The following is a 12,500-nucleotide window of genomic DNA, read 5'->3' as shown; positions in this document are numbered from 1 at the left end:
TCAGGTCGTGTTTTGGAGTACGGTTGGTAATTAGCGCCAAGCCCAAACCAAAACGCCGTACCGTATTCGAATCGAAGGATTAGTGAGCACGTTTCGTGGTCGCTGCCCTCGTGATAGGTTCACCAAACCAGATGGAACCAGTTTTGGGTGATACCAAACGACCGATATCGATCGAAACAATGCAAGCGAGTGCCGATCGATGGTCATGTTACTCCTGTGCCGGTGCGATAAGGAGTTGTCTTTGATTCTGCGACCGTTTGAATCATGTCACGCGGAGTGGTCGGTTTGTTGTTGTGTGATCACGCGGAATACTGGGCTCAGTTTGAAGGAAGAAAAAAAACCATTTGTCATGCTCGCCGTCAGCGGTGTGATCCCGTGATGGACAGTGTTACGAATGAGTCACGAGCCAAAGGCACGACACTTGACCGTATGATCTTATCCGCAGCATCCTATTGTGGGCGACGTTTTAAGATAATTTCTGTACCAAGTTTCCAAACACAAAAGGAGAAACCATTTACGCGTAGCGCATGTGATACTGATAATGTGAGCAGCTGACGTGCGGAACAAGAGCACCCGATTTGGAACTTATCATACCCTGTCTGCAGCTTTAATACGGCCGATTGGGGATTGCAGTTCATTCAACCGGATTTTATTGGCGCATTACGTCCCATTTCCGGAACATTATCAGTCCAGACGGAATGGTTCTCGAAAGAACTGCATTCACGCGTTACATAAAGCATGGTTTAGCAGTTCGCTGCAACAATGCAATGGTGTCCAACTGGAATCTGCTATTTTGTACATTTGGCGCGCTACTTTATAACATTCCTTCGCACATTCCCCTTCTGCCAACCGTCATTAAAACGAAATGAAACACACGTGGCGTAAATCAGTGCAAACGCGGCAACTATTAGTTTCCAATTTACTCCGTTGTTTCCCCCGGCATGTTATGCGCCAATGGTAGCACTGCATGTTCGCTGCCATGGACAAGATGCAACGTGAAATGTGAATAAAAAATATTTGATTTAATGCCATCAACAAACGTCTGATCGGTCCGACGTACGCATCGATCGCCCCAGCAGCATCAAGTGATGCAAATGTAATTGAATTGTCAAACACACAGCGCTCACGCAGCCCGTTCATCCCGTGAGCCAAGCCAAAATGGTGCCGTTCAATGAGTGCATAATGAAAACTATGCAATTTCAGGCGCCTCTCTTCATTCTTTGTGCAATCTGCAACCGGTTGCGAACGAGGAACGAGCACAGGAAGCGAATAACGGAACGGAAGTGCTTGCCTTTTGTACATATACGCGCGCCGCCAGCCAGCTGGTCTCGTCCTCTACGTCTGCATCCCGTGTTCTGGCAGCCGGTGGTGATCGGGATCGATACGGTGCGACATGGCAGTCCGGAAATACCGATAACGCCTATTGTGCCATCCGGTGGCACAAACGGTGTATGTGTGCAGCTCGGCACATACACCTACCGTGGAAAATGGTGTGCCACTGGAATCGGTGTGCAAAATTCAACATTCAATTCAGCAACTGCGCAAAGCTTTAAGTGAATTTTCCGGCAGAGATGTCAGTTTGCTCTGTAGGCTGGCAGTTAATCCATGGGGATCCCGGAACAAACAAACACACAACGAATGAGACTTGTTGCATACTGGAGTGTAGTGCAGTTCAGGGTGTTTGTTTGATTTCGGTCACGGTGACTAATAAGCGAGCTATGATTCACGCAACGAGAATTCATAGAGATGCCCTGGTGTTAGTCATCATACGCTTTCCTCTTTATCGGTAGGTGCTAAAATGTTTGTTGACGTGTGAGTTATCGTTAGCGAGCTGTTAAAGGAAGCGAAAGCATTGTTTTCCGACTCCTGGTCAACGACAATGATTGGACGCAGCACGCATTGTACAACCCATCGATAAGTGTAATTGAATTCCAATCGAAAGGGAATGATTAACATCCAATTACCATTGAGCTGTGTTGGTGTGAACGCAGCGGTCAAGTGAGTCCCATTAATGCCGGGAGCTCCCTTCGCGCGACATAAAAATGCTGTCATAATTACCGAGAAAAACCAATTCATACATTAATTTTTCGGGAAAATGCCACCGTGCAAGCCAATTGATATGCAACCGGCGCTGTAGGTAGCATGCAGCTTGCGCCGCGCTTGTCGTACACGTTTGAAACACTCGACCTACTGTCTCGACCGCTTTGTGGTAGTCCTTATCTGGTCGTAGCACGAGCCAGACTGGATAGGAGATATCGGCCATGACTTATCTGCTTCAATGAAGCCTGATAACCGGATTGATTAGCTTTAACGACCCGCACGCGCCAATGGATTTGCCTCCACAGTCAACACTGTTTTGTTCTGTGTATGTGAGGTCGTACCAATCGGGAATGGAAATACGATGGAAATTTTGTAGATTTTTCATCCGATTAACGTGAATCGATTCTGTCGCTATTTTGCATTCCCTTTGTCAATGTGCTGATTACGGATAACCTTGCTAATTAATTGCGTTGAGTACATTGGATTTGTGACGTGGCATCGCTTCAGCAGGATTCCCCAGAACAATGCAGGATGCCTAATGCCGTGGATCAGACAATTCGATTTGCGAAATAGATGGATGGCTGAATGGATGGATGGATGGATGTTGCATAATGTATTACTCGCGCGCGGCCAACCAGAGCATCCTGTCCTGTCTGTTTTGTCATCAGTAATAGTCCATCAGGCAAACGGGACTTTCCACTTGGCATTGTCCTAACGGATGTCCCTTCACCGAAACTGAAGACGCGCACCGAACCGAGATTCGGTTCCGGATGAGCGACAAACAATCGAAAACAAACTTTCAAGTCCATTAGTGACCCATCAATCATGCCGATGAATTCTTGTTGTCTACTCACGCACCCTCCCCCTCACCATCTCTCAAGAAAAGTGAAGTTTTCCTCCTCCCGCCGTAATCGCCCTTACAAGTGACAAACCATTAGCTAGGCGTATTGCGCTAGTACATTCTGTATTTTCCACGTTTCAAATCACCTCAGCCGGTATTGGATGGGAGACGACGACTGGCACTTCCGGTTCGCTAGCGCACTGGCACCGTAGTAGGGTGGGCTATAAAATTGTTTTGTTCCCGCAGACCGACTTCCTGTCGGGCTTCTCACACTATCAGATTAAATGCGCGGTCCCGGAAATGGCGGTAAATATTTATCGATAGAATTATCTCCCATTTTCGTTTATTAATTACGCTGCTGCTGATCGCCAGTGCCAGCGCGGTTTAGCATTGTTCGGTGTTCGTTTGGGATCCGGGAGAATGCCTCGAATTTCAGACAACGTTGGGTGTGACACTGATGGACGATGCTGCTCGCTTCATTGTTGTGGTTTAGTATTTATGATCGGTTGGATGGCTTTTTTGGTGTAAGGCTACCTCGCTCGAGCGATAAGCAACAAAATGGTATTGAAGTCGATGGACCCTTTTGTTGTTGGATCTGCACTGAGACTCATCTAGTATGGTTTGTCGGAAAAAATTTATTAAATTACATTAAATATGAACAATACCACACAAAGGTATAGCCATAAAGGAGCCGTTTAAGAGCCGTTCAAATTACGGGCTACTAGGCACCTCCATCGATCCGGTACCAGGCGTCTCCATCGGCCTCGACTAAACCACAGCAACAACTAGCTACGGTATGCTAGCAACCAGCATTCCAATAATAACCAGTAGCAACAACTTTGAAATAACAAATATTTGACAAATTTGCTCTGTCTGTTCCGGGTACAAGTTGACGGGCCACCGCCATTCATTTCCGCCGTGAAATTCCGGAATTCCACCGAACATTAATTATTTTTGAAAAATTCAATCTTCTTCCACTCCTTTCCTTCTTCCTCGCGAGCGCTTTTCCAACACGAGAAGTGGAAAAAGGGGCAGGACAGGCCACTCGAAACTCATCTCCCGCCATAGTGCCCGCAGCGTTATTGACTTTGCTTTCACTTCAACACCTCGGCATACAACTGCTAAGCCCAATCGAAACGTTCGTCTGCCCTGGCTGGCTGGCTGGCTGGGTGGCCGGCTCAGCCAAGGCCCAAGACGTGTCCCTTTTGCAAAGTGCAAAGTTTCCCGTCGGCACAACGTTCGGGTAAAATATTATCTTTGTGCCATCCAGGGGACGCCATCTATCTAGGGCTTGTTTAGGCTCAGCATCCGGCATCGGTCGGTCGGTGGGTGGAATGGTGTGTTGCTTCAAAGTAAGAGAATAAGCGGTAGCCCAGCTCGAGCGCGGTATGAATAGAGGAACCTGAACACCGGACCGAACCAACCGAGCATCGTCGAGCTTCGAACCGTCGAGGGTGTCACTGACGCCACAGTTCGCTCCATTTAAATACATACCAAAGCATAATAATCGATACTGGGAATGCGAAGGTTCTAGGGGAACTGGAGAAGCAACCGAACAGCAGCAGCATTAACAGCAGCAGATGGAAGCGGCGATGGAAGGTGATGGTGCTGTAGGAGATGGTTCCCGATAACATTCAATTCCTTCCACTAATGGGCCGGACCCATTGAATCGAAACGAAAAGCGCTTTAAGCCAATCTCCGGAATGAGATTATGTGAACGGTCGGGCACGGTACGATACGGAGCGATGCCACTAATTTTGTCCCATCTTTAAAAAGGGAACGAGTGACATGAATTTTTAAACGATCACTAAACATCGCCCAATACCGATAGAGAGAGCACAGATTCCGAGTACGGTATTTTGGGAATCGTTTGCTGGATTTCGTTTTTTTTTTTGCATCGTCTTCTGCAAAACCACAAAATTCACCGAATTGTCCACGTCCAAGCAGCATTTGGTTTCGACAGAGGACGATGCTATGTCGATGAAGTTATTAGAAGAACCCCTCCCTGGGTGTCAGCACCCGGTGCGCACCGGGCGGTGTCGATACATTGATTACATTTTCACCCAGCAAAGCGCAAACTTTCTCGTACCGAGCCGTACGCCATGGGCTTTATGCTATATTCATAATGGTGTTCCGTTAGAGGATGCGCAACTTTTAATGATTTCATAACAACCTCATTTTGCGATAGTTCTTGTGAAACTTACGGCCACATGCTGCGGAATGAGGCGGGGAATGGTGCTATCGCTTGTTGGCTGCACGGTGCTCAGCGTGGGACCGCTTTAGTGGATTACTATAGCGGTTGTTTAACGATTAGCGTGTTGAGAGATTTTGCCAAACAACTACCAGTATAGGGGCTTACGAGAAGGTGCGTAAAGGTGAGCTACGGAATGAAGTAGCTTTTGAATTGATCACTTTGGCAGAACACTCATGAAGTGCTTGTCATGTTTGTCATGTCAATTTCATAAATTTAAACCTTCACGTAAGATGAATTGTTTAAAAGCTCCAGTAAATAAATGCCAAGAGTGCTAACTCGCAATCGTAAAACATCCACAGACCAAATTAAATCAACTTGATCTAAAAATAATGGCAGAGAATTCTAAGAAAAACTCCTTTATGCTAAAGTATATCTTGTACGATTCGTACAATCCTTCCAGCAGTTTATTTTAATAAAATCTACATTTCATCCCAGTTCCCATGGAATTATTTCAACTGGAACCAACGAACCAGGTGCCCCATTTATCATTGATCTAAATAGGTCAGTAATGTGCTAAGCGCCGCACCATTACTCTTCCGGAATATATAAATATTCAAATTTAATACCAAACACTTTCAGCTTTCCGCGAGTTGAACATTCCAACAGACGCATAAACACATTACCATTGCTCGCTGGAACGCGGAACACAGCCGGTGCACCACACCCTTTGAATGCTCATGCTAACCGCTTCATCCACCGAAGGGAAGGCATAAAAATTCGGCAACAAAACCAACACCAACACGCTCGAAATCAAACTTCCCTCGCGTAAATATGTATGCGCTTCGAGCTGCGTGCGCTCGATTTCAATCGGAAGAAGTCTGCCGGAAGGGCGCCATCACCGTCCCCATTTTGAGGGCCTGAAAAGGCCGCAGGTTATCCTTTCTGCGTTCCTTACTAAATGGAACGCAGGATGCTGGTGCCGGTGCTGCTGCTCCGAATCGCGTTTGTGGTTGATGCTGCGACGGAGCACGTTGGCCGCAGATGTGCGCTCGGTGGCTGCCAAGATGGCATCGTTGCGTTAAGAAGTCCCCCGAGGGCCGCTAGTCGCTGGCATTTTATTTCGCTCGTAAAACCCCGACGCTCGATTCCGTCATCACGTGGAGACGCGGCCGTCACCTCCAATCGGCTTACAGCTCCCTTTCGATCTGGAAAGTGTTTCATGAATCTCGGCGGCGTTGGAATTAACTCACACACTGCACATTCCAGAAAAAGCTCCCGAGTTTTCGCCATGTGTCAGCAGGACCGTGATTGACAAAATAGGATCGGAGGAAATAGAGCGCTTCCGGGCGCACTTACCAGTCGATATCGATATCTCGGGTATCGGCTTAGGGTCTGTGCGGTTCAACGACGTCGCGAGCGAATGTTAAACAACCGTCAAGTCATATTTGAGTTCATAGCTTAAATTGTGCAATTAGTAGCACCCGTAACTTAAGAGGATTCTCGAGGAATATTTGATTCAGTTCATGATCCATATGCATCTGTTTGCCGTTACTGTGCACATGAAGCTTGCGATCTAGACGTCACCCAGGTAACCAGCTCTGCTCTGGTAAGGGACCAAAAAAAGAATGGAAAATGGGTTTTTAAGCGGATTTTCCTCAAAGTTTCTGACAATCTGGTCGAGCACGGCGTAAGGGTGAGTGAACTTACGAAGGCTTATCCACGCTTATACTCGTATTTCCATTTCATCCACATCCCACATGCTCTCGATGACGCTTGGATAGAAGGTGTACCTTTTTTTTCCTTTTTTTTCTTTTCTTGTCCCCTCATCAGCCAGTCATCACGTGCATTACGCCGGTGGGTACACGCGTTGCATTTTGCGCAAAGCCGCTTGCGATCAGTGCCCTCTGAGGGGATTAGTAATTATGTTCTCGTTTGCGTTTTCCATTTTTTTCCAATCATCGCTCGCCCCGGTGTTCGGGCGCTACCCAGAGACAACGTTAATGTGGGCTCATCTTCCGCCCTGCGTGTTTCTCGAGCTTTTTTTTTCTTTCTTAATTCTTCTTTAAGCACTCGAGAGCGAGAGGGCCTTTCGTGAAGGTATAGAGCAATGGTTCAATCGAAGCAACGAAAAAGTCTCGGGCTGGTTAATGTGCAAAATCGGAAAAAAGCTCACCGGAATCTGATCAGCTTTCGGTTCAAGCGCGCCACGATAGACGCAAGGAGGCAGCTGTGCTCTTGTTTCTAAATGGCATTCCGAACAGCTGGACAGTAACGGACGTGCAATTCTAGCGCTAACGTTGTTCTCTTTAGTCCAGCGGCTTTTCCGGCTTTTCCAGCCCACCAACCGGACAGTGCGAGTAATTAACTTTAACGAGCCCGCTCTTCTTCTCCGAAGTTTTCATTTTATATTGCCCCGTAAACGATTGGCGGCCGCATTGCTAGCAGATGTGACCCAATCGGTTTGATTAGAGTGCTAGAATAGAATTAGGGCGGACGGCAGTGGGCTTACGTTCGGTTTTTGGTGACGGAGCTACAAGCCCCACGACCAGTGGTAGTCGTTGGATGTTCTTGTTTCAGATGCCGGATGGAAAACGATGTCGGCTTAATTGAAAGCACTTTTTTGTGGCATTTTTCTGGTAGGATATTTTGAAAGTAATATATTGTTCAACGCGAACGGATCCCTGCTTAATGCACATTTGATTCACTTACCGGAAATGTCAAGCGATACTAGCTCTATGATATTTTTACGATTGATCGTTAATTTTATTCAATATCAGTTTGCTCGTTCATGAAATTCAATTTTCAATGATCGTTACTTCCACTCTCATTTATCTCTACCTGTTCATAAAATTAATTTAGTTCGCTCTTTAATTCATTTTATTAAATCCAAATAGAGCATGCTAGAGATGGGCAAACATTATAACATGAGCTAATTTTATTTAATCAACCGACGCTTTTATCACCTTCAAATGTGCTAAACTAAAATGATTAACTCTGTTTACCAAAGCTCACACACAATCCAATTTAAAGTCACTCTAATGGTTCGCTAGAATTGTAAGAATATTTGCCGCAGCATAGTTCTGTCAGAATGTGTTTGCCAATTCAATTTAACCATCATCTGGCAGCCACCATAAATTATTAACATTCCTCTATCGCCACGGAACTTGAGCAATAGCTTTAACCACCCATTTCTGCCGGGAACCGTTTGAACCACTCGCGTATTGAAATGTTTAATCCATCGCACAAACTGCTCAAGCCACGAAGCTCTACATTAATCAACAATGCGCTCTCAAATTTCACCGACCACAAACCGTACCACAATGACAGCTGCTACTGCTGCTGCTGCTGCTGCTGCTGCTGCTACGCACTAATTATGTTATCAAAATCAATCTTCATCCAGCCCTTCCCATTCAACAGCGTGCTAGCACGAAATTGGCACGATTTTCGCTGGTATTAATGTACCAACTCAGCGAATCCAATGGAGTGATCTGCTTTAAAATAATGATAAATGACTACCACCCTGCCCAAACTGGTCCAGGCTGCTTGTCACGACGCGTAATTCGGTAACGAACCTGGCCTGGTGGCACCACGCAGACCCCGGGACACCTGTCCTCCGTCCTCGTTCGCACACCTGTGATTTGAACAATGTGATCACATCTAACAGTGCTGCAAACTGTCAAACCCTGTTGGCCACCAGCCAGCCAGTCCGTGGTTTAGCCGGTGAGTAATTAGAAAAGTTCCGTCCATCCGTCCGGATCACGACACTTGCCGGATGGATGATGCGACCAGCAGCAGGAGCATCGTGACCTGACGGAAACCAGTTCCATCATTTGTCAGCCAGTTTTATGTGGCCGTTTGTTCTGGACAAGATTTCAACCAGTTCACTCACTGCCGCTGGTGTCACGGTTCTGCGCCACGACAGCAGCCAGTGATCAGTTTCGTTGAAAATGACGTAACTCCTACGCGGTCCGATGTGCGACACCAGAAAGGCAACGCATTTCGTGTCATTCACCATCGTGTCTTGACGGTGGCGACCACCTTCGAGTGCCTCCTTCTTCTGCTTCTTCTTCTGGAGCAAAGGGGATGCCTGGCTCTGGAACCAAAGACGCCATGGACGCTAAAACTAATTACCAACACGCCCCTCGCTGGTCGAGGTGTAAGTAGAACAAAGTCTTGCTCACCGACCACGCGGCTGCTTGTTTCTGAGGAAAACTCATTTTTCCTCCTTTGTTACTGCCATGGCCAAAGTACGGAATGCTTCGGAACGCCGCCTTCGCAGCCCTTCTGACTGAAGCACCGGGTACCGGGTACGATGAAAAGGCATCGGGAACAGTAAATATTTGCCTGCCGGTGGCGCCTGACAGGAAGAAAATGGTCGTCCACTCATCCACTCACCACTGGACTCCGTCTCCTCGGGCCGATGGAATCTCTCGAAAGGATGTTTTCTGGAAGATAAAAAAAAAGTGGGTTTGGTGCTCCGAAAAACAAAAACCTCGAACGGCTTCGGCCTTGGTCGCTCCTGGCAGCATGGAAAGATAGAATTCATTAGCTTGCGTAGGCCTCGGCGGAAACGGGTTGGCCTGGTTGGGTTGGCCGAGTACCCCAATACTCCGGAATGGTACTGGCTTACCGCTCGAAGGCTCAGTTTCCACTTTGTTTTTTTTTTTTTGCTCGGGCACACCAATTCAGGGCCCGTTCTTGAAAGGTTCATTTTTCACCAAGCAATCCTCAAAATAAATAATGAATCCTTGCTTAGAAAGGCTTTTCCAGAAGCTAGCAATTGAGTGAAGCATCTTCACAAACCAAATATTTTCTGGAGCCACCAAACCGTAACCAAACAAGAAACTTATCCAATCCGGTCCAGTCTATCGACAAAGGTGAGCTGATAGCTCCACGTTATCAGAAACAATGCATGTGGTGCTGGCCTAGCAGAAGCTTTCGAGAATTTAATTAAATTCGCTCTTACATGGCGCTGGGTGCGCATTAAACAAGAATATTCTGTGGCCCGGTACCACGCAAACCTCACTCTCTCTCTCTCTTTCTATCTCTGTCTCTCTTTATCTGTCTGTCTCTGACATCTCGGTGATAAGAGTGTGCGTCTCCCATTGTGGCAAGCATATTTAATTACACGAGTAGGCTTTGGGCAGAGAGGATTTGCGTAGTGACTCGTTGTTGTGTCCGAGAACAAACCAAGCAACCATGGGATTGAAAACGTGCTCCATTAAAAACACTTCACGAATTCCATCGGAAGCCGAATATGAAAAAAATTGGCCGTAAGTCAATCCGGTTACGGCACTTTTCCAACAATCGAACAGGACGGAGCAGTTGGATTTTAATTTGATTTCTTTTTGCGTTCACGTTGCGTTGCTCTCACCGCATTTCTCGAAACCGGAATTACGCCCCGTGGTTTAATAGGATTTCCGGCCATTTCCATTTTTTACAAACCAGCCCAATCCGCCTGACCAGCAACCTCCATTCACCCTTTTCATCCGCTTTCTTCCACAGATCAAAGGACCAGCCACCAACCGGGAACAGCGAACTGCCAGCAGCAGCAGCGACAGAAGGAACAGCAGCAGCAGTAACCCCTGCTGATGAGTTGCCGCCAGCAGTGAACTCATCAATCGAACCGCAACCACAGACGCCCGAGGAGGAAGGGCACACGAACGAAGTGGGTGGTAATGAGCCGGGGCTGGACCCGAGGGTCACTGGCCAGGATGAGTGCGACATTATCGACTTTCCATTGCCCGAGCTTCCGGTGAGCAGTCGGCAGGATCCGACCTCGTCCGATAGCTTCTTCACGGCGACGGACGCCGAGGATGGTGGTGCACATGACGACGACGACGACGACGACGTGAAGCGCAGCAGCAAGAAATCGGGAAAGCGTGACGACAAAGAACCATCAAGGGAAGGTCAACAGCAACAGCAGCAGCAGGAGGTCGCCGGCGCCAACATGCATTACCGGACGTCGGCGAACGGCGGTAAGCCGACCTATCTGTTTGGCGAGAATCTGAAGAAGAACGAAATCTTCCTCAACAAATCTGGCTGGGTGCAGGTGAGCGGTCAACCGCCGCTCGGTGCTCCAGGGCGTCCCGGGCCGGCTGCCTATCAGTATGGAGGTGCTGGTGGTGTCAGCGGAACGTCTGGCCAAATACCGGAAGTAGCCAAAGTGTCCCGGAAGTACATCGAGTACGACGAAAACCGATACGCTGCCGGTGGACGGCCTGGAAGTAAGCTGGAGGACTTAATCAATCGTAATGATACGCGTGGTAAAGGGATGGGCCCTAGGGGTGCTACTAGTCAGCATCCTCAGCAGCAGCAGCAGCAGCAGCAGCAACAATTCCAGAAGATGCAACGGCAAGATAACGTGACGATCTTAAAGATCGATCCAAGCGCTTCCAGTTCCCTCAACAACCGACCGGCCTGTCTGTCCATCAAGCGGAATCTGGCTGATGGAAGTCCACCGCCAGTCACACCGATCCTCTCACCTCCTCCTGCCTTCCAAGACTCCCAGCAGCAACAACAACAGCAGCAACAATCGAACAAAACACGTCTCGGGGACATTAAGCCCGGCACTCGAATATTCCTCTCGGTGGTGGACAATGAAAACCACAATCCCAAGGGGATGGTATTCTCACGCAGCTTCGAGTACGATCGGCGCCTAAACCGGAGACCACCGGAACAGGAAGAGCGTGGTATCGAGCGAGCTTACAGTGCGACAAGCGGTTCTACCGGTACCTCTGGTGGTGGCGCTGGTGGTGGTACGGATGCATTTTCCAAAAGTTTCGACTACGACTATGGATCACCGTCATCGTCGGGTGCTGGTGCTGGCGGAGGAACGGGTACGACGCCAACGCAGCAGAAGCAACCGTTGAAGAGCTCGCTAATCCGACGAACACGTTCACCCACGTTCGCCACGCTAACCGGCAATTCGCCAAACTATCTGACGAAGAAGGAGAAACCAGCGACGCTAAGCTCACCGATCTTTCCCAAGGCCATACCGGGTAACAGCTTGACCGTGAACCGGGCCGTGCTGGGGTATGCGTCCAGTGAGTCACTTCGTAAGTTCGACCAGAATAAATCACTCGATGGTGGAGCGGTCGCCGGGGGCCATCGTTCCCGGCGCTCCCAGTTTTCGACCAAGGCCAACTCGGCACCGGGCTTACCGTATGGTTTCCGCTCAGATTCCGTCGGCAATCAGCGGCTCAATTCCTGTGATAGTGGGGCACGATCGGGTAAGTTGTCTATGCATCGTCAAGATCTAGATTGAAGGTCAAAGGATGATCTCTAAACACACGTTTCCCTTGGCACCCTTGCCATCTGAATTCCAGATTACTCCAACGACGACGTGGACGATGATGACGATGATGACGATGAGGAGATTAGCGAAGATCAGTCATCCTCCCTGGCACTCAGCTACAAATCATC

General features: G+C 48.3%; 1 protein-coding gene across 2 annotated transcripts in view; it reads left to right on the top strand.

Annotated features, from left to right (window-relative positions):
• LOC126577016 (uncharacterized) overlaps positions 1-12,500 on the top strand; it is a 124,702-nt gene that overhangs the window by 51,534 nt on the left and 60,668 nt on the right. For both annotated transcript variants that reach the window (XM_050238376.1, XM_050238375.1), the window contains exons 2-3: positions 10,581-12,307; positions 12,404-12,500. The exon at positions 12,404-12,500 is cut by the window's right edge and continues 546 nt beyond it. In XM_050238376.1, the coding sequence (XP_050094333.1) occupies positions 10,581-12,307; positions 12,404-12,500 (1,824 nt within the window). The remainder of the gene's footprint in view (positions 1-10,580; positions 12,308-12,403) is intronic.

The sequence above is a fragment of the Anopheles aquasalis genome, chromosome 3, assembly GCF_943734665.1.
Source record: "Anopheles aquasalis chromosome 3, idAnoAquaMG_Q_19, whole genome shotgun sequence".
Classification (NCBI taxonomy): Eukaryota; Metazoa; Arthropoda; class Insecta; order Diptera; family Culicidae; genus Anopheles; species Anopheles aquasalis.
The sequence above is the reverse complement of the archived record's forward strand: the minus strand, read 5'-3'. Positions and strand labels throughout refer to the sequence as shown.